At 39.1% G+C, this 23,327-nt stretch overlaps 1 protein-coding gene across 1 annotated transcript in view; it reads left to right on the top strand.

Moving 5' to 3' along the window:
* Window positions 1-23,327, top strand: part of ZDHHC17 (zinc finger DHHC-type palmitoyltransferase 17) — a 99,884-nt gene that overhangs the window by 14,843 nt on the left and 61,714 nt on the right. The window contains exons 2-3 of the mRNA XM_070370978.1: window positions 11,350-11,453; window positions 14,278-14,400. Coding sequence (XP_070227079.1) covers window positions 11,350-11,453; window positions 14,278-14,400 — 227 coding nt within the window. The remainder of the gene's footprint in view (window positions 1-11,349; window positions 11,454-14,277; window positions 14,401-23,327) is intronic.

The raw sequence follows: 23,327 nt of genomic DNA, 5'->3' as shown, positions 1-23,327 counted from the left end.
AAAATTAAGACAATCTGAATACAGTATGAAAAGTGAAAGTGAAGTCGCTCAGTCTTGTCCGACTCTTTGCGACCCCATGGACAGGTTCCTCTGTCCATGAGATTTTCCAGGCAAGAGTGCTGGAGTGGATTGCCATTTCCTTCTCCAGGGGATCTTCCCAACCCAGGGGTCTCCCACATTGCAGGCAGACGCTTTACTGTCTGAGCCACCAGGGAAGCCCTGATATAAATAAAGTATCAGTTCAGTTCACTCAGTCGTGTCTGACTCTTTGCAACGCCATGAATTGCAGCATGCCAGGCCTCCCTGTCCATCACCAACTCCCGGAGTTCACCCAGACTCAGGTCCATCGAGTCAGTGATGCCATCCAGCCATCTCATCCTCTGTCGTCCCCTTCTCCTCCTGCCCCCAATCCCTCCCAGCATCAGAGTCTTTTCCAATGAGTCAACTCTTCGCATGAGGTGGCCAAAGTACTGGAGTTTCAGCTTTAGCATCATTCCTTCCAAAGAAATCCCAGGGCTGATCTCCTTCAGAATGGACTGGTTGGATCTCCTTGCAGTCCAAGGGACTCTCAAGAGTCTTCTCCAACACCACAGTTCAAAAGCATCAATTCTTGGGCGCTCAGCCTTCTTCACAGTCCAACTCTCACATCCATACATGACCACAGGAAAAGCCATAGCCTTGACTAGACAAATCTTTGTTGGCAAAGTAATGTCTCTGCTTTTTAATATGCTATCTAGGTTGGTCATAACTTTCCTTCCAAGGAGTAAGCGTCTTTTAATTTCATGGCTACAGTCACCATCTGCAGTGATTTTGGAGCCCAAAAAATAAAGTCTGACACTGTTTCCACTGTTTCCCCATCTATTTCCCATGAAGTGATGGGACCGGATGCCATGATGTTCGTTTTCTGAATGTTGAGCTTTAAGCCAACTTTTTCAGTCTCCACTTTCACTTTCATCAAGAGGCTTTTTAGTTCCTCTTCACTTTCCTCAGTTAATGGTAATGTTGATTGAATTAAAACAATTGTACCATAGTAATGTTAGATGTTAATAATAGTGGAAACTGGGTGTGTGGAATAAATATGGGGACTCTTCATTGGTTTTGTAAATCTTAAACTATCCTAAATAAAAATCCTAAAAATAAAATTATTTATTTTTTTTAAGAGAGGGAGAAAAATACACATATAGGCATTTGTTTATCAAATGTCTGTGGAAGGGAAAAAATATGCCAGATTTATGTATATTGTTATATACACGTGTATACATATTGATTAATGCTAGAAGGAAATGAAGTGAAAATCAGCTTTTTATAGAAGCTGATAAATATTCTCCTCATGTAAAATCTGTTGGAAGCAAGCAAAGTGAGTTTGAGACAGTGGTGGTTCTGCAGCATAAAGAGAACTTATGCCTCAAGTTGGTCTGTTTTCAAAATGAAAGTCGTTTTATCTTAACCGGGCATCTGGGGCCACAGTGGAGCACAGTATGTAAGAAGCCTCTAACTGAAAAATTGATGTGAGATCTTTCCATTGTACTACCAAATCATTTTTGTCCAGTCTTCCCTTAAAGAGGGTACGTCAAATGGATTAGTGAGAAATTCCATCTTGAGTGGCACTGTTAACTAGATATATTTTAAAAAGAAAGTTATTTTATAATTTTGTGGTGGCTATTACTTTTCTTTATCCTTCATTGCTCACTTGTTTGTATGTTTTATGCTTGTGCTGTCCTTTCATTATTTATTCTTTAGAAAAAAATCCTCATGATATTCCTAGAATTTCGTTCATCACTACCTAGGTTCTAAGAAGGTCTCACATTTGGCTCATCAGTTTTGGTTAGGACTTAAAAATAAGTCAATTGTGCATAGAGATGTTCTTTCCTTGCTTCTTCTTGTCAGTAACCCTTGGTATTGTTCTATACATTTTATAGAATTAAATTTGAGCAGCTCAAAATTATATAATTAAGTACAATTAGCTTCTTGGTTCAGAGTTCACCCTGTCACAGTGACACCTGACAGCAGGCGTTTGCGCCGTGTAGCTTGTCAGCGTGCGGTGGCGCCCTGACACGAGCGCGGGGTGGCGCCCTGCTGGTTTTCTAATGCACCCGTGTGTATGAGTTAATGCCCCAAAGGCAGACAGGGAACACACACGTATGCGCCCTAGGAGTTCACTGAATTGATTTTGTGCTCCAGTTCTCTCTCTCTCTCTCCCTCTTAGTTTGGAAATACATTGATAGTAATTGAGAATTATAGTGTCTTCTCATATCTGTATTTGCCATTGTGTTTTGCCCTCTTTGAATTATCTTCATATTCTTTCCCATTTTTCAAAGTGTTGTTACTCATGCTTTTCTCAGAGCTTTTTTTTAAACATTAGAACTATTATTACTGATATTCTTATATTTAAATCTTTAATCTGATGGAAGTTATCTAATGTAAGAACTGAGATGGGAATCTTAGAGGAGGAGTCCTTAGGCAGATTGAGGCCTGGTCCTGAGATCTGATTGCCACTTATCTAGGAATCCTGGAAAGTTGATCTGCAGCTTACCTGGTCTTGCATTGATCACTCAGGAAAGTCCTAGAGCTCTTTTGAACAAGTTATTGCTTGGACCTGGTAAGCAGCAAGCACGTGGTCGTATGTCCAGGATGGGAGCATCCAGAAGGGCACAGAGACGCCCTGAGTACAGGAGGGCACGTGCCCTCCTGTTCACTTGGAGAATGGTGTAGCCATCTCCCTGTGTGTTCTCAGGGAATACGTTGCTGACCTGGGAAGCTTCCCCCTGGGAGCATGCTGCTCTGAATTCTGCTTTGTGTGGCACTGCCTTTTCAGACAAGTTTCAGCATCATCTGCCATTAAAGAAACAATATCCTTGGCTGTATTTGTTGGTGTTTTTCTGTCACACACATGACCATTTTGTGTTGGAGCTTGTTGAATTTCTTTTTAAAAAATCCTAAATGGCTGGTTTGTCTGCTTATACCATTTACTCAGTCAGGTATTCTAAGGGATCCCAGGTGGCGCAGTAGTAAAGAATCTGCCTGCCGTTGCAGGAGACACAAGAGACATGGATTTGGTCCCTGGGTTGGGAAGATCCCCTTGAGAAGGAAATAGCAACCCCCTCCAGTATTCTTGCCCAGAAAATTCCATGAACAGAGGAGCCTAATGGGATCACAAAGAGCTGGACATGACTGAGCATGCGTGCACAACCATTTGCTGAATAACATGCCTTTCCCTCTTGATCCCAGTTCTCCTTCTCCTAACTGCCCTGTTACTGCAGCACTCCTAGGTTTTCATTGGCTTGCTTTCTATCTCTTGTAATTAATGATAGGACAAGTCCCTGCCCTTACTGTTCTTTCTGAGCATTCCTGAACTTACTCTGTGCATGTTTGTTCTTTCAGATACACTCTGCCATAGAACCAATTCTGGGAGCACCTTTTCTTATAGAGCACTTATAAAAACATCTGTATTTGGTGGGTGATAAAGTACTGTGCCATAGAGGATTCTTTGGTCAGTGCTGCCTCCCTCTTTGTTTTAAATGAATTTAATAGGAGAAGGCAATGGTAAGCCACTCCAGTACTCTTGCCTAGAAAATCCCATGGATGGAGGGCTGCATTCCATGGGGTCGTTACGAGTCGGTCACAACTGAGCGACTTCTCTTTCACTTTTCACTTTCACGCAATGGAGAAGGAAATGGCAACCCACTCCAGTGTTCTTGCCTGGAGAATCCCAGGGACGGCAGAGCCTGGTGGGCTGCTGTCTATGGGGTCCCATAGAGTCAGACATGACTGAAGCGACTTAGCAGCAGCAGCATTTTAAAAAAATTAACTAGATTGCACACACTTAATTAGTTTGTTAGCTATCCACCCAGGCATGTGGATAAACACATGTTATGGAGTCTGTTGTACAATATCACGAACGTCCATCCATAGTTCTTCAGGTGTTCTGTCAGATCTGATCCCTTGAATCTGTTTGTCACTTCCACTGTATAATCATAAGGGATTTGATTTAGGTCGTATCTGACTGGTCTGGTGGTTTTCCCTACTTTCTTCAATTTAAGTCTGAATTTGGCAATAAGAAGTTCATGATATGAGCCACAGTCAGCTCCTGGTCTTGTTTTTGCTGACTGAATAGAGCTTCTCCATCTTTGGCTGCAAAGAATATAATCAATCTGATTTCGGTGTTGACCATCTGGTGATGTTCATGTGTAGAGTTTTCTCTTGTGTTGTTGGAAGAGGGTGTTTGCTGTGACCAGTGCGTTCTCTTGGCAAAGCTCTATTAGCCTTTGCCCTGCTTCATTCTGTACTCCAAGGCCAAATTTGCCTGTTACTCCAGGTGTTTCTTGACTTCCTGCTTTTGCCTTCCAGTCCCCTATAATGAAAAGGACATCTTTTTTGGGTGTTACTTCTAGAAGGTCTTGTAGGTCTTCATAGAACTGTTCAGTTTCAGCTTCTTCAGCATTACTAGTTGGGGCATAGACTTGGATTGCTGTGATATTGAATGGTTTGCCTTGGAAATGAACAGAGATCATTCTGTCATTTTTGAGATTGCATCCAAGTACTGCATTTTGGACTCTTTTGTTGACTGTGAAGAACTGAACATGGAACAACAGACTGGTTCCAGATTGGGAAAGGAGTACATCAAGGCTATATATTGTCACCATGCTTATTTAACTTATATGCAGAGTACATCATGCAGAATGCCAGGCTGGATGAAGCACAAGCTGGAATCAAGATTGCCAGGAGAAATATCAATAACCTCAGATATGCAGATGACACCACCCTTGTGTCAGAAAGTGAAGAAGAACTAGAGAGCCTCTTTATGAAAGTGAAAGAGGAGAGTGAAAAAGTTGGCTTAAAACTCAACATTCAGAAAACTAAGATCATGGCATCTGGTCCCATCACTTCATGGCAAATAGTGGGGAAACAGTGGAAACAGTGTCAGACATTATTTTTTTGGGCTCCAAAATCACTGCAGATGGTGACTGCAGGCATAGAATTAAAAGATGCTTGCTCCTTGGAAGAAAAGCTGTGACCAACCTAGACAGCATATTAAAAAGCAGAGACATCACTTTGTCAACAAAGGTCCATCTAGTCAAAGCTATGGTTTTTCCAGTAGTCATGTATGGAGGTGAGAGTTGGACTATAAAGAAAGCTGAGCACCAAAGAATTGATGCTTTTGAACTGTGATGTTGGAAAATACTCTTGAGAGTCCCTTGGACAGCAAGGAGATCAAACCAGTCAATCCTAAAGGAAATCAGTCCTGAATATTCATTGGAAGGACTGATGTTGAAGCTGGAACTCCAATACTTTGGCCACCTGATGTGTAGAACTGACTCCTTGGAAAAGACCCTAATCCTGGGAAAGACAGAAGGCAGAAGGAGAAGGGGTGACAGAAGAAGAGGTGGTTGGATGGCATCACCGACTCAATGGACATGAGTTTGAGTAAGCTCTGGGAGTTGGTGATGGACAGGGAAGCCTGGCGTGCTGCAGTCCATGGAGTTGCAAAGAGTCGAACATGACTGAGCGACTGAACTAAACTGAACAGATGGAGCCTACTGGGGCTTCCCACGTGGCTCGATGATAAAGAATTCACTTGCCGCTGCAGGATACTCCGGTTCAGTCCCTGGGTCGGGAAGATCCCTTGGAGAAGGAAATGGCAACCCATTCCAGTATTCTTGCCTGGATAATCCCATGGACAGAGAAGCCTGGTGGATTATAATCCATGGAGTTGCAGAGAGTCAGAATCAGCTGAGCATGCACACATGGAGTCCCGTCATCTTGATGTGCAAGCCAGTGTTTGCCTGTGCCTGCATATGAGTTTGGGTTTTATCTTACGGATTTCTCTTAGCAGCAGTGTATGGCAGCTGAGCTCGTCACAGTTCTCATTCCTGTCAGCTATTTCAGCAGCAAGTTTTGGAGATGCTTTCTGTCTTGCCAGTTCTGTTCAGCAATCCTAGGACTATAAAAACCTTTGTCTGTTAATTTAAGACTCTTTTTAGTGTCTGTAATTGCCTTATTCCAATATATAAAATAATTTCATTGTGTGTTACCTTAGAAGGGATCTTGGAGGACTTCTGATGTAGTAGTTTTTCAAGTTTTTTTTAAAGCATTGAATCTTTTTTTTTTTTTTAAATTAAAGACATACTATGTAAATTCCCATATATCTAAAAAGAGGCTAAATAATAAAGTGCTTTGTTTAAGAAGGGAGTGAGTTGAGTGGAGCTGAAACCATCATGCTCTTTGGTGCCCTGTTGTGGTCCTTGAGGCACCTCAGAGAAACTCTCAGCTCATCTTATTCATCTTCCTCTTTCTGCTAATAAGGGACCTGAATCCTGCCGTAGTTATTTGCCTTGCTGGGTTGTAGCCTAGATAAGAGAGTGGCAGACTTTCAATTCAGTACTCTCCCAGTCAAGGACTTTTTATGTTATACTGTGCTGCTTCTAACGGAATAACTGTATTCTTAAAAGTTGTGATGACCTACATATGTATTTTGAAATCAGTATTACTTTCCTTGGCAGAGAAACCAATTAAATTGTCTCTCGGTTTTCATTCAAATCAAGGAAAAATTATAAGATTTTAGTGTTATTAACAATTTGTATGTTGAAAATTTATCAGATGTATAATAGCAAATTTATAATTAAAAATTAATATTATCTATACACTTATAGGTGATATTTGTTTACATTAGCATATTATTTTTATTTTATATTTTTAAAGTTTAAAAATCACAGCTGTTGCTCCTAGGCCTAGCGATAGTGGTGTTTATCTTGATAGAGAACGTTGTCATGTCAGATTGGCAGGGTACTAGTTCCAGAAGTGAATCAGCTTCCAGTGTGATTTAAAATGAGACAAATAATTTAAATTCTATATTATTACTTTTTTTTTTTTTTAAGTAAAACAGGTTGGAGAGTTGCTTAAACACCATTTCTTCTACCTTTTTAGTGGGAATAACTCGACCTCTTAAGAATTACTCTAGCCGCTGCTACTGCTGCTAAGTCGCTTCAGTCGTGTCCGACTCTGTGCTGCCCCTTAGACGGCAGCCCACCAGGCTCCCCTGTTGCTGGGATTCTCCAGGCAAGAACACTGGAGTGGGTTGCCATTTTGAAAAGTGAAAGTGAAGTTGCTCAGTCATGTCCGACTCCTGGTGACCCCATTGACTGCAGCCTACCAGGCTCCTCTGTCCATAGGATTTTCCAGGCAACAGTACTGGAGTGGGGTGCCATTGCCTTCTCCAAGAATTACTCTAGGGATATATGTAAAACCATCTTTCAAAAAATCTTATTTCCTTTACTGAATAGTAGGAAATTAAATAAAAATCAGATAATTATGATAAAACAAATACTGGTTACAGGTTTAACTTTTAAATGTTACTGGAAAAAAGTCTGATTTCTAGTATATTGGAATATCCCATTTGGCACTGTCAGTGGGATAAAATGGATAGAAGACAAACTGAGAATACAGTTTGCTGCTGCTGCTGCTAAGTCACTTCAGTCGTGTCCGACTCTGTGCGATCCCATAGATGGCGGCCCACCAGGCTTCCCTGTCCCTGGGATTCTCTAGGCAAGAACACTGGAGTGGGTTGCCATTTCCTTCTCCAATGTGTGAAAGTGAAAAGTGAAAGTGAGGTCTCTCGGTTGTGTCCAACTCTTAGCAACCCCATGGACTGCAGCCTACCAGGCTCCTCCATCCATGGGATTTTTCAGGCAAGAGTACTGGAGTGGGGTGCCATTGCCTTCTCCAGAGAATACAGTTTAATCGTATATAATAGCAGGTCTCTGGGATTTTTATAAAAATGAAATTAAAATCACATGAAAGTATTATAGTAGTAAGCCTTAAAAAGACATTTATTTAATGAATATTTGTTATTTGCCTGTAAAAGAACATGTTTGTCCTTAGTAAGAAAAAGAACAGCAGTTTGCCCTAGCAGATTTTCATGTTGACATAGGTTTTAAAGTTATATTATTACTTTTTGGTCCTTATGTTGTGTTTATTTAGGTTTTAGCTTAGCTCTTGCTTCTAATCTTTGCCTCTGCGTCTTATCTACTTTGTCCTTCCACTTTGGTTTGTAAAGGCCTTGAGAGCAAGAGACCATATTGGGTATTTGCATCTTGGTTTGCGATACTGATCCAAGCCACAGTGGTTTGTTGTTGCTCAGTCGCTAAGTTGTGTCCCACTCTTTGTGACCTTAAGTGACTGTAAGCGACACAACTTAGTGACTGAACAGTGAACTGTATAGCATGCCAGGCTCCTGTGTCCTCCACTACCTCCTGGAGTTTGCTCAGGTTCATGTCCATTCAGTTGGTGATGCTATCTAACCCATCTTATCCACGCCACCCCCTTTTCCTTTTGCCTTCAATCTTTCCAGCTTCAGGGGCTTTTCCAGTGAGTTGGCTCTCCATATCAAGTGGCCAAAGTATTGGAGCTTCAGCTTCACCAGCAGTCCTTCCAATGAGTATTCAGGGTTGATTTCCTTTAGGATTGACTGGTTCTATCTCCTTGCAGTCTAAGTGACTCTCAAAAGTCTTTCCCAGCACCACAGTTTGAAAGCATCAGTTCGGCACTCAGCCTTCTTAGTGGTCCAAGACTCATATCCCTATATGACTCCTGGAAGAACCATAGCTTTGCCTATAGCAACCTCTTGTCGGCAAAGTGGTGTCTCTGCTTTTTAATATGCTGTCTAGGTTTGTCATAGCTTTCCTTCCAGGCAGCAGGCGTCTTTTAATTTCATGGCTGCAATCTCCGTGTGCAGTGATTTTGGAGCCCAAGAAAATAAAATGCTACCAGTTTTCCCCTATCTGTTTGCCATGAAATGATGGGAATGGATGGCTTGATCTTAGATTTTTGCATGTTGAGTTTCAAGCCAGCTTTTTCACACTCTTCTTTCACCCTCATCAGGAGGCTCTTTAGTTCCTCTTTGCTTTCTGACATTAGAGTGGTATCATCTGCATATTTGAGATTGTTGATATTTCTCCTGGCAAGTCTTGATTCCAGCTTGTGATTCATCTAGCTTGTAATGCATCTTGATGTTCTTGGTTCACATACTGCTGAAGTTTAGCTTGAAGGATTTTGAGCATAACCTTGCTAGCCTGTGCAATGACTGCAATTGTATGGTAGTTTGAATGTTCTTTGGCATTTCCCTTCCTTGGAATTGGAATGAAAACTGATCTTTTCCAGTCCTGTGGTCACAGCTGGTTTTTCCAAATTTGGTGACCAATTTGAGCATAGCACTTTAACAGCAGAACCCTGTGGACAGTGTGAGAGAGCCACAGTGGAGCCTGGTACAGAGGAACAGCAGTGAGCAATACTACTAGTAATGTCTATATTTAAAATTTTGATGTTTGGGTAGTCTTTTTGGGGGAGGGGTTTGATTTTTAAAAGATAATTCATTTTGATTTTTAAGATTTTGATTATGGAATTTTTTGAAACCCACTTAAACTTTGCACTGGCCTTACCCTGTCCTGGCTTGTGGGTCCCAGTACATTGTAGAGGGTTTTGTTTATTGCAGGCTTTCGGTACATGTTTTGTTGAATATATTGTTCTATTCTGCTTGTAAACTATGGCCAGGTTTTACTTTTCTTCAGATGTCTTACAGTCCTGTAGAAAAGTCAGATTCAAAAGTTTAAAAAGTCACTTTCCCTATGGCAGGGGAGAATACTATAAAAGTATTCAGAGAAAAGGAAGATCCGTGTTACTGATCTGAGGAGTGTCTTTCTCTTGTGCCATGAATATAGAGTATTGAGAAGTTGAGAACTGGAATTCAGTGGAGAAATTTAATAGAAAAGTTTTAAAAAAATTAAATTGGGTAAGTCATGTATTGGTTAGCTCCACCAATTATTCAGACTGTTGCTTACACCCAGCATCGTGTACCTGCTTCTGTTCACATTTAACCAATTGTACTTTAATGGAGTCCAAGAACAACCTCTCAAAAAAAATCACTTAATAAACTATATGCAGTAGGTATGTTGTGGATCTTGGCTTAAGACTGGTGTCTATCTTCTTTCTTCTGCAAATGTGTATTTGTGATTGTTATGGTTGTGTTTTAATATTGGCGATAGCATTTTCGTAAGCAACTAAGCTTTCTTTGTTGAAAGGTTATATTAAGCAGAATTTATTTTTGTGAAACTTTTAAATTTTTTGTTGTTGAAAATATTCAGCAGTATTGTTGGTAGTCTTCTAAATGTATGGTCCAGACAAATCAATTTTGGAATTTTTCATAAGTTGAATGGCTAAAGTGAGCTGAAGATAATAGCCTTTTTTCCTCCAGTGAGCTACCATTGAATTTGTATCACTAAATTTCAGTGGCCAAGAAAAAATGAATTATTCTAAGGATTTAATTCTTTCCAAATATCTTGTTATACTTTATCTTTTCATTTGCATGTGTGTGTACCTATAAGAGAAAAATATCAGAATCATAGAGATTTGAATGGATGATAGTAGAGCCACACGTGCTCAGTTTTTGTTTTCCTGTAGAAGTAATTGGGTCTTAGTGCTATATACTGAAGAAATTGACTATGCATGGCAGATTTGGCATTTTAAATGGAAAGTTGCACATAGTATATGAGCTTTAAATGGATGTATTGATAATATTCTATAAGGCTGTTTAAATTTTTATTTAAAAATTAGTTTCTTTAAGGGTGTTGACATTTGTAGGATTACTTAAGCGAATTTATAGGTGGTGCAGTGGTAAAGAATCTGCCTGTCAAAGCAGGAGGTGCAGGAGACAAAGGGTTCAATCCCTGGAACAGAAGGATCCCTGGAGTAGGAAATGGCAACCCACTCCAGTATTCTTGCCTGGAAAATCCCATGGAAAGAGGAACCTAATGGTCTACGGTCTATGGGGTCACAAAGAGTCAGACACGACTGAGTAACTAAGCACTCACAGAGTACTCCCATTTTTCTTTATTCACCTAATAGATGCTTAACAAGCTCTCAGTGTGAAGGAATATAAGAAAAGGTGATATCTGAGATTAATAAAATAATGTCCTGGGTTTCTTTTTTAGGACCTTAGTTTTTATTTGGCAGGTGATGAAAGTTTTGATGTAGAACTAGAGGTTGTGCGGGAATAATAGAAAAAGTGGTCAGAGAGAATGAGAGTTGATTTGATGAAGAAGAAGAGTTCTGTGGAGCTAAAGATAAATTTCAGTGACTAATTTGTCACTAAAGTCTTACAGCTGTTTATTTTGAGAGTTTGTGTAAGGGGTATATCTGTTTGAACATGCTTTTTCTCCAAAGAGGATGGACTTTAGCATAAGGTTAATATTTTAAATAATGAACATTCTTCAAACAGCACAGAAGCAATAGTAAAATACTGAAATATTTTCTGTACTTTTCTCATTTCTTCTGTGTAATTTTTTTTTTCTTTAACAGGAAATCAAACCTCAGAGCCATTATAACCATGGATATGGTGAACCCCTGGGACGGAAAACTCATATTGATGACTATAGCACATGGGACATAGTTAAGGCTACACAGTAAGTTTTTTGTTGGAGTTGTCTTTTTCTTTGACATCTGTTTTTAGGTCATCAACTGGGTGAGATCCAGTTGATAAGCCTTTCAAGTAGACTCTTCCAGGGAACCACCCTAAGTAATGACTCCTCTTTGGGAATGAGGCTTTGAAAGAACTCCTTTCCTGTTCTGCTCACTATGATACCAGTACCAGGAATATAACATTCTTTTCAAGGCTGCTGGGAGCAGAGGATGGGACTGTGGTATTTTTAAAAGATTTTTGTTTATTTATTATTTCTAGCCTTGGCAGGTCTTTGTTGCTGGGTGAGGGCTTTCTCTAGTTGCGACAGTGGGGGGTCCTCTCTGGCTGTGACAGTGGGGGGGTCCTCTCTGGCTGTGGCAGGTGGGGGTTCCTCTCTGGTTGCGACAGTAGGGGGTCCTCTCTAGCTGTGGCAGGTGGGGGGTTCTCCCTAGCTGTGACAGGTGGGGGGTCCTCTCTAGCTGTGGCAGGTGGGGGGTCCTCTCTGGCTGTGGCAGTGGGGGGTCCTCTCTGGCTGGGGTGCTCCGGCTTCTCATCACAGTGGCTCCTCCTGTTGTGGCGCGTGTGCTCTAGAGCCTGCATGAAGCCTTCAGTAGTCGTGGGCCATGGGCGTTGTTGCCCTGTAGCACGTGGAATCTTCCCAGACCAGGGACTGAACCCGTGTCCCCTGCATTGGCAGGCCGTTTCTTACCATTGGACCACTGGGGAAGTGTGGGAGTGTGGTATTTTAAAATACCACAAAATCCTCTGTTCTTCCTGAAAGTCTTCCTGTTTTTCTTGACCAAAGATACCTTCAGTAGCTGAAAGTCTTGTTAACTTTTTTCCCCCTAGATTCTGAAAAATCTGATGATGTTTAGTTGCTGAGTCGTTTTGGTAGCCCACCAGGCTCCTCTGTCCACAGGATTTTTCAGGCAAAAATACTGAAGTGGGTTGCCATCTCCTTCTCCAGGGGATCTTCCCGACCCAGGGATTGAGCCTGCATCCTCTGCATTGCAGGGGCATTCTTTACCAGTGAGAGGAACTTTACGGAAAAGCCCAACAACGTTGATACTGCCGGTTGTTTCATCCTTTCACGGAGGCACCCTTTCTGAAGTTCTTAGTCCACTGGCACCCTGCTTTACGCTGCGCACACAGTCAGAACCAAAGCACACCCCGCCAGCTCTCTTCACCAAGCCAATTGTACTGCTCTACGTGAATTCTTCCTTTTCAAACCTTGCTTCTATTAATATATCCTTTCTCTCCTTTGTCATTAATCTCACTCTCTAATGCATGATTTCCATCAGCAAATATACTCCAGCATCTTTCATCTTAAGAAAAAAAAACACCTTTCTTTATTCCTCAAATACCCTCTAACTATGTGTGCGGTCTATGATTTCTACCTTTTAAAACATTTATTTAAAGTTTGTAATGTTTTAATTCCCCAGGTAAATACAGAGAAGAATATAACTGTCAGATGAAGCAGATGCTAACATTTTGCTGTAATTGGTGCAGGTTGCTCAGCATCCTTTTTCCCTTATCTCCCCAAGGAAACTTCTCTTGAAATTACTATGAATCATCCTCATGAACATTCCTCTGTGCGTGTGTGTGTGTGTTTTCAGTTGCTCAGTCATAGTTTACTTAACTGAGCACGTGTAATAAACAGTTTTCCGAAAAAGAACAGAGAACTGAAGGTGCTGCTGTCATCTCTTGTGAATTGTGGAACTCCTGGTCTTTGCTTAGGTTGACTGACTTTGTGCGTGCATGCGTGTGTGTGTGTGTGTGTGTGTGTACATACGCAGTACGGAGCCAGTGTAGGTATGCATTAAAGCAGTGAAGACTGCTAAATGTTAGTGAAGTGTACTTTCTTCCTCTGTTAACTGTGATACGCATGTAGCTTCACCATTTGCTGCGAATGGTCCATTATTGTGTCGCCTTTCCCCCAGCCTCACCCTGGGGTATGCCTTGACCATTTTGGAGGCCATTCTGATTAATATGGTCGAAGCTCATTTAAAGTTGTTTTTGTGTCGCGTATTTCCAAGGATCCAGTATTTTGTTTTGGATAAAGTTGATGGTTTTTGAGCCTCCATGATGGATTCTTGGTGATTTGTTGTATTATTCTTTGCATTTTTGCTTATGCATAAAAATTTCCATGTTCTAGCATTTTGAGAAATGTATATGCAGCCACACAGTGACCTACACAGAAAGAGAGGAAAAGGTTAAGCTCTGTGCACACATCTTTCTTCTTTATTAAATTAACTTCTTTTCTTGAGCTCTTCAGTAAACTTTCTCTTATGTCTCATTGACTTAAACTCACAAGACCCTTCCTCACCCACCCTACTTCCCACCTCCACACTTCCTTTTTTACTTGCCTTTAGGAATACCAAAGCTAAATTTCTAAATAAAGTATCTTAAAGTTGTAAGACATCCTTTTCTTTTTTTGATGTTGTTCTAAATCAATGATAAACTCTGTTATTGCTTCTTTATGACAATACTTGAACATAATTGTATGTGTTCTTAACAAGCTGCCTTGTGTTTTGTGGACTAGTGGTGATACTAGTGAAAACAAACAACTGATAGGTATTTTTATTTATAGTACCCTGCTCTCTCCTACTGGATGAGTTACTGCATTAGAGAAGAGAAATTTAAAATTATAAAATGCGTTAGTAAAAGCTGTTGGAATATTGATATTTCTAAAGTAACACTTTATATTGAGAAAGCCTTTTTAGTTTCCAGGTATCAAAATGGAGCATCAGTTTCTTCTAGAAATGTTATTTTCAGCTTTAAATCTCTTGTCACATAGTAGTAACAATCATGTTTTCCTTCTTTTTAAGATATGGAATATATGAACGCTGCCGAGAATTGGTGGAAGCAGGTTATGATGTAAGGCAACCAGACAAAGAAAATGTTACACTCCTTCATTGGGCTGCCATCAATAACAGAATAGATTTAGTCAAGTAAGTATTCTTTATTTTTAAGTAATTAGTTGTTACTACAAAATTATTGAGAATAATTATAAAATATATAATTTCTAAAATTCATAGCTTTTAAAATGTAATTTCTGTATACTTTTTTTTTTCCAAGAAAAAATTGTTTTTAATGTATGTTGAGTGTTTATGTGATGGATATTTTGCTTAGTGCTTTTCCATGTATATTTTAAATCTTAATTCTTGAAATAACCTATGTGAAAAATAACAATTTTTACTACTGTCCTAATGATTTGGAAACTGATGCATAAAGAGGTTAAATATACTACCAAGTGACATTTGGCTGTTAAAGGTTGGCATCTGAACTTTTAACTCAGGCAGTCTAACCTGTAGCTCACATTCTAAATATGAATTCTATGGCAAGAGGGAAAGGGAAAACAGGAGTTACAAAGATAGTAAGTAATAACCAAACTTCATATCAGCATAAATGAAGAATACCTTATATACTCAGTATACATTATTTTATTACTTTATTTTTCTGCTTATTCAGTAATAAAAGTTAGATAAGCAGGAGTCAGAATGATAACAAAGTCTTAGTAAATCTGGCTTAATAGTCTCTGGCAATTTGGGCCTAAAATCTTTAGATAGAGACATGAATCTGAAATGAACTACTTGCAGATGTGCCTTTGAAGTACAACATGCAGACTCTAGAGATAAATATGATGTTAATATCAAGTAAAAGAATTTGCCCTTAGAGTACTAAAAAAAGATTAAGCAAGTAATAATTACAGCATTGAACTCTGTGAATCACTTTCTTCTGGAGAGCATGTTTCCATCTTATTTGCTCTTTTCCCCCTTCTTAAACCTCTAACTTTTCCTCTGCCTGCATGGGGTCTCTTGATGTCTAAATTCTGTTATTGATTGTCAGAAAATGTTTTTATTTCATCTTCATTTGTGAAGGATATTTTCAGATGGCATAGAAATTTAGATTGGCCATTTTTGTTTTATTTTTGTTGTTGACTTATTGAGAGTATCATTCCACTGTTTTCTGGCTTCTGTTACTACTGATAAATCAGTCTAAGTATTATACTTTTAAAGGCTTTGCTTTTTTTTTTCTTTCTTTTTTTCTGACTGCTTGTAAGTTTTTTTCTTTCTGGTTTTCTGCAATTTCATGATGACATTTCTAAGTGTGCATTTCTTTTATTTACTCTGAGATGGCAAGAAAGTCTTGATTCTGTGGATTGATGTCTTCATCAGTTCTGGAAAATCTCAGCCATTATTTCTTCAAATAGGGCTTCCCAGGTGGCACTAGTGGTAAAGAACCCACTTGCAAGTGCAAGAGGCACAAGAGACACGGGTTCAATCCCTGGGTCGGGAAGATCCTCTGGAGGAGGAAATGGCAACCCACTCCAGTATTCTTGCCTGGAGAATTCCATGGACAGAGAAGCCTGGTGGGCTGCAGTCCATATGGTTGTGAGGAGTTGGGACATGACTGATGTGACTTAGCATGTACGCATTTCTTCAGATACTGCTTCTGCCCCGTTCTCTTTTTGGCTCTTTCTGGAACGCCAATTAAATGTATGTCTGGCCTTTTCATCATATACAGTGTCTCTTACCCTGTCTTCTATGTGCACCATCCTTTTTTCTCTGCTTCGTTCTGAAAACTTCTGACTTACCTTCCAGTTCTTTTGTACCCTATGTGTTGTCTGCTGTTAGATCTATTCAGTGAGTTCCTAATTTTGATTTTTAGTTCTAGAATTTCAATTTTCTTTTAGCTTTATTATTTGATTGTTTTGTTGCTGAAATTTTCCATCTTGTCTTACATACTTAAATATATAGTTATTATATAATCTGTCTGAGAAGACAGCATTGGGAGCATGTGGGTCTGTATCTGTTGTATTATTCTTTTGTGTTCCTGTTTTATCTTTGAATGTATACTAGATATTATGTTTGAAAACTTAGTTGTTGAATAGTTTGAGGCCTAAGGTGAGAAGATACCATTTGTTTTTATTAAGCCCAATTTTAAGGCTTTAGCTTTTCTGGAGCACTCAGGTGGCTGACTATGCTAGAGAAAGGTTTAATTCTGGTTCTTAACTGCTCCTACAGTTAAGCTTTTGGGGTCCCAGCCCTTCTTTTGCTTTGTCTGCTGAGGTTGCCTCTGGGCCAACTCTCCTGCTTCAGCAAATTGTCTCTAGGGCAGTTTTAACCTTCTCCTGAATCTTAATCTCCTGATGAAGGTGAATGCTCTTAATCTTCTTAAGTTTTATTTTTAGGAAATATTTCTTGTATTTTGTTGAGCTTTTTAAAGTTTTCTTTAATTGAGTTGGTTCAAATTACCTAGCCTTCTGTAGGCTCTGTATTTCTTTTTAATTACTGTTTTTGATCACAATCAGTTCAGTTTAGTCACTCAGTCGTGTCCGACTCTTTGCAACCCCATGAACTGCAGCACGCCAGGCCTCCCTGTCCATCACCAACTCCCGGAGTCCACCCAAACCCATGTCCATTGAGTCAGTGATGCCATCCAACCATCTCATCCTCTGTCGCCCCCTTCTCCTCCTGCCCTCAATCTTTCCCAGCATCAGGGTCTTTTCAAATGAGTCAGCTCTTTGCATGAGGTGGCCAAAGTATTAGAGTTTTAGCTTCAACATCAGTCCTTCCAGTAAACACCCAAGAATGATCTCCTTTAGGATGGACTGGTTGGATCTCCTTGCAGTCCAAGGGACTCTCAAGAGTCTTCTCCAACACCACAATTCAGAAGCATCAATTCTTCAGCGCTCAGCTTTCTTTATAGTCTAACTCTCACATCCATACATGGCTACTGGAAAAACCATAGCCTTGACTAGACGGACCTTTGTTGGCAAAGTATTATCTCTGCTTTTTAATACGTTGTCTAGGTTGGTCGTAACTTTCTTTCCAAGGAGTAAGCGTGTTTTAATTTCATGGCTGCATCACCATCTGCAGGGATTTTGGAGCCCAGAAAAATAAAGTCAGCCACTGTTTCCACTGTTTCCCCATCTTATTTGCCAAGAAGTGATGGGACCGGATGCCATGATCTTAGTTAAGCAATTAAAAAAATTAAATAGTACTTAAAGTCTTACAAGGAAAACAGCAGCCCCTCCCTACCCTTCAGTTCTATACCCCCGAGGTAACTATTTTCAATACTTCAGATGTTTCTTTCATTATTGTATTTTATATTTTTATGTTGTTACTTTTATGTAGAAAGTTATCTTCTTTACACAAATGATAGCAAATGCTTTTCAGCTTTCTTCATTTAATTTTTGTTTCTTGAAGATTTTTCATATCAGTACAACTAGAGCTACATCATTCTTTTTAAAAAGCTGCATAATATTCAATTGTATGGACTTTATTTAATGGTTTACCTATTGGTGAACATTTAGATTGATTTTAGTGTTTTTACTATTTCATACAGTGTTGTGATTAATACCCTCTTCACATAGCATTTTCTTATGTTTGTGTATATCTGTAGAATTCTTATGAGAAGGAAACTTGGGAGGATGAATTTTATTAAATATTGCCAAATTTTGTGCTGTTTCTTGGCTTATCAGTTATTTTATTTTGACTTTCTGTTTGGGGATAGCCAGATGTCCTAGAACACCTCACTGCTAATACTTCTTCCTCTATCTGCTGTTACAGTTTTAGTTAAATTACTGTGTAAAGTTTAAACTGTTGTGCATATGTACATTCCCACTGATAAGCCCAGAAGTGTTCAGTGATCCATTTTTGTTCTTGTAGAATTTTTATTTTTGTCTGAAGTAATAGTTGCTTTTTTCCCCTCATTTGTTTAACTTTCTGTATATCATAACTGATTGTTCCATACTGTTAAGTAGAACTGTAAAAACCATCTGTGTGTACAAACAGTATCAGATAATTTATTGGTTCCTTTTTTGGTGGAGTGGAGAGGATGAAGTCATTTCTGAATTTCTCCATCTTTCTGTTCTAGCAAAGACTGTTTGCTCTTGAGAGCTGCATACAGCCATCGTCTCAAGACGCACCTTTGCATGCATTCTGCTCTTGAGAGCTGCATACAGCCATTGTCCCGAGATGCACCTTTGCATGCATTCTGCTCGAGAGCTGCATACAGCCATTGTCCCGAGATGCACCTTCGCATGCATTCTGCTCTTGAGAGCTGCATGCAGCCATTGTCTTGAGACATCTTTGCATGCATTCTCTGAAATCCCTTTGCTCCATTGTTGGTCTCAGTTTCCTGCATCTCACATGCTTCTATCTGTTGGTTTACTCTCTGCTCTTAGTAGATAACTAAACTTTCTGATAACTTTCTGAGAGGAGAGTGCTTGGGAGGAAAATGTTTTGAAGTTACTATCTCTTATGCCCTTAAACCTTATTGGTTGGCTGAGCATAGACTTCTAGATTGAACTTTTTTTCTCAGAATTTTAAAGCATTTCTTGATTATGTTTTTGCTTCAAGTGTTGCAGTTGAGATATGTTTGATCTTCTGTTGATCAAAAAGTCACATTTGTCTTGTGTAAAAATAGGTAAGAAACTCTAAAATGAGAAATGCAGACATAAAGTCTTGATATTGTCTGGGTTATGGATTGTTCACCACTTATGGACAAGTGAGGTTACAGAATAAAGTCAGTAATTGTAGAGTGGGTTAATAATTATAGTGTCTGTGTATATTATATCTTCAGAGGGGTAAACTTAATTTCTTACAATACCTAGTCTAGCAAGTTACTTTCCTAAAATAAACATAATTGTGAGTAAATACCATTTTCAATAGCAAGTAGTATTTATAGCCTCAAGATTTTTACTTTTGAGTGTAGAGATACACCCTACTTTAAAGCTAAAGCATATTACTATTTCATGGATACTAGCAGAAGATACCGGAGAAGGCAGTGGCAACCCACTCCAGTACTCTTGCCTGGAAAATCCCTTGGATGGAGGAGCCTGAAAGGCTGCAGTCCACGGGGTCGCTGAGGGTCGGACACAACTGAGCCACTTCACTTTCACTTTTCACTTTCATGCATTGGAGAAGGAAATGGCAACCCACTCCAGTGTTCTTGCCTTGAGAATCCCAGGGACGGGGGAGCCTGGTGGGCTGCTGTCTATGGGGTCTCACAGAGTCAGACACGACTGAAGTGACTTAGGAGCAGCAGCAGCAGAAGATACATGATTCTGGTAGAGACAAAGGCCTTTGTTATTCAGAGTGCAGCAAATAGCATGACCATCTTATTTACATAGCTCCCTCTTGCTCCCTAGGTTCTATAGGAGCAGCTTGATATGGTCCAGGTGGATGTAGCACACACAGTGGATATTCATTGCCTTTTTTTTTAAAGCAGTATTTAAGATTTATTTTGCTTTATAACAACAAAGTATATTTATTTCTTCTTTACTCAGAAAATAGAAATATGAAACACTGACACTAATTCAAAATTGCATCTCTTTCAGATATTCCAGTTTAATCATTGATCATACATTGACTTTGTAGATCATATATAGATGTAATGTTTTCAGTTTGGAAAGTCTAGGCATGACTACAGGGTCTGTAACAAAACAAATGAAATGCAACTAAATATGAAAAAAAAGACAAACATAAGCCAGCTATTAGAAAGCTTGAGTCAGGATATTAGAAAAATATTCTAATAACTTTATTTTTAAGATATAATTGTATTTATTTAAAAGTATTTGTTTTTAATTGAAGGATAATTACAGTATTGTGTTGGTTTCTGCCATGTATCAACATGAATCAGCCATAGGTATACATATGTTCCCTCCCTCTTGAACCTCCATCCCACCTCACACCCCGTCCCACCTGTCTAGATTGTCAGAGTACCACGTTGAGTTCCCCAAGTCATACGGCAAATTCCCACTGGCTCTCTATTTCACATATGGTAGTGTTCATGTTTCTATGCTGCTCTCTTTGTCCCACTCTCTTCCTCCCCTCCTTGTCCCACCCTCTTCCTCCCCTCCTGGGTCCACAAGTCTGTTCTCTCTGTGTGTCCATTGCTGCCCTGCAGATAGGTTCATCAGTACAATATTTCTAGATCCGCTATGTATGCATTAATGTATGATATTTGTTTTTCTCCTCTGACTGACTTCACTATGTATAATAGACTCTCAGTTCATCCACCTCATTAGCACTGACTCAAATGTGTTCCTTTTATGGCTGAGTAATATTCCATTGTATATGTGTACCACAGCTTCTTTATCCATTCATCTGTCAGTGGACATCTAGGTTGCTTCCATGTCCTAGTTATTGTAAATAGTGCTGCAATGAGCATTGGGGTACATGTGTCTTTTTCAGTTACGGTTTTCTCAGGGTATATGCCCAGTGATGGGATTGTTGGGTCATGTGGTAGTTTTGGAGAAGGAAATGGCAACCCACTGCAGTACTCTTGCCTGGAGAATCCCATGGAAGGAGGAACCTGGTAGGCTACAGTCCATGGGGTCACAAAGAGTCGGACACGACTGAGCGACTTCACTTTCACTTTTCACTTTTCATGGTAGTTTTATTCCTGGTTTTTTTTAAAGAAACATCGTACTGTCCTCCATAGTGGCTATATCAATGTACATTTTCACAGTCAGTGCAAGAAGGTTCCCTTTTCTCCACACTCCCTCCACCATTTATTGTTTGCAGATTTTTTGATGATGGCCATTCTGATTGATAGGTGATACCTCATTATAGTTTTGATTTTCATTTCTCTAATAATGAGCAGTGTTGTACATCTTTTCATGTGTTTATTAGCCATTTGTATTTCTTCTTTGGAGAAATGTCTGTTTAGGTCTTTTCCCCACTTTTTGATTGGAATGTTTGCTTTTCTGGTATTGAATTGCATGAGCTGCTTGTATATTGTGGAAATTAATCCTTTGTCAGTTGTTTCAGTTGCTATTATTTTCTCCCATTCTGAGGGTTTTTTTTTTTTTTCCCACCTTGTTTACACTTTACTTTGCTGTGCAAAAGCTTTTAAGTTTAATTAAACTATACTTGTTTATTTCTGTTTTTATATCCATTACTCTAGGTGGGTCATAGAGGAACTTGTTTTGATTTACGTCATCACGTGTTCTGCCTCTGTTTTCCTCTAAGAGTTCTATAGTTTCTGGCCTTACATTTAGATCTTTAATCCATTTTGAGTTTATCTTTGTGTGTGCTGTTAGGAAGTGCTCTGATTTCATTCTTTTACAGGTAGCTGTCCAGTTTTCTGATCGCCACTCACTGAAGATAGTTTTCTCCATTGTATATTCTTGCCTCCTTTGTCAAAGATAAGGTGCCTGTAGTTGCATAGATTATCTCTGGGCTTTCTATTTTGTTCCATTGGTCTATATTTCTGTTTTTGTGCCAGTACCATACTATTTTGTTGACTGTAGCTTTGTAGTGTAGTCTGCAGTCAGAACAGTTGATTCCTCCAGCTCTGTTCTTCTTTTACAAGATGCTCTGGCTATTTGGGGTCTTTTGTGTTTCCATACGAACTGTGAAATTTTTGGTTCTAGTTCTGTGAAAAATGTCTTTAGTAATTTGATAGGGATCTCATTGAATTTGTAGATTGCTTTTGGTAGTATAATCATTTTCACAATATTGATTCTTTCAACCCAGGAACATGGAATATCTCTCCATCTGTTTATGTTGTCTTTGATTTCTTTAATCAGGTAGGTTTATTCATAGGGTTTTTTGTTGTTGTTGTTGTTGTTGCAGTGGTAGATGGGATTGATTCCTTGATTTCTCTTTCTGATTTTTAGTTGTTAATGTATAGGAATGCTAGTGATTTCTGTGTATTGATTTTGTATCATGTGACTTTACTAGAGCAGATTAGCTCTATTAGTTTTCTGATAGTATCTTTAGGGTTTTCTGTGTATAGTATCATGTCATCTGCAAACAGTGAGAGTTCTACTTCTTTTCCAATGGATTCCTTTTATTTCTTTTCTTTTCTGATGGCCATGGCTAGGACTTCCAAAACTATGTTGAATAATAGTGGCAAGAGTGGGCACCCTTTTTGTTCCTTATCTTAGATGAAATGCTTTCAGTTTTTTACCATTGAAAATGTTTGTTGTGGGTTTATCATTTATGTATGGCCTTTATTATGTTGAGGCAGGTTCCCTCTATGGCCGTTTTTTTAAGAGAAAGTTTTTATCATAAATGGGCACTGAATTTTGTCAAAAGCTTTTTCTGCATCTATTGGGATTATCATATGGTTTTTGTCCTTCAGTTTATTGATATGGTGTATCACATTGATTGATTTGTGTATATTGAATCCTTGCATCCCTTGGATAAACCAAGCTTGGTCATGGTGTATGATCTTTTTAATGTGTTGATGGATTCTGTTTGCTAGAATTTCACCGAAGATTTTTACATTTGTGTTCATCAGTGATATTGGCCTGTAATTTTCTTTGTTTGTCATATCTTTATCTGTTTTGGTATCAGGGTGATGGTGGCCTTGTAGAATAAATTTGGAAGTGTTCCTGCCTCTGCAGTTTTTTGGAAGAGCTTGAGAAGCATAGGCATTAGGTCTTCTCTAAATGTTTGATAGAATTTGGCTTTGAAACCATCTGGCCCTAGGCTTTTGTTTTTTTCCAGAGATTTTTTACCATAGTTTTGATTATGATTTCCTTGTAATTAGCTTGTTCATAGTTTCAGTTCCTTCCTGGTTCAGTCTTGGAAGATTGACCTTTTCTAAGAATCTGTGCATTTCTTCTAGGTTGTCCATTTTATTGGCATATAGTTGCTCTTACGATCTTTTGTATTTCTGCATTGTCTGTTGTAACCTCTCCTTTTTCATTGCTAATTTTGTTGATTTGATTCTTCTCCCTTTTTTTCTTGATGAGTATGGCTAATGGTTTGTCAATTTTGTTTATCTTCTCAAAGAACCAGCTTTCAGTGTTTTTGGTTTTTACTATTGTTTCCTTCACTTCTTATTCATTTATTTCTGCTCTGATTTTTGTGGTTTCTTTCCTTCTGCTAACTTTACGGATTTTTGTTCTTCCTTT

This window comes from Bos mutus, chromosome 5 (assembly GCF_027580195.1).
Source record: "Bos mutus isolate GX-2022 chromosome 5, NWIPB_WYAK_1.1, whole genome shotgun sequence".
In the NCBI taxonomy this organism is placed as follows: Eukaryota; Metazoa; Chordata; class Mammalia; order Artiodactyla; family Bovidae; genus Bos; species Bos mutus.
Note: the sequence above shows the minus strand (reverse complement) of the source record. Positions and strands in the feature narration are given on the sequence as shown.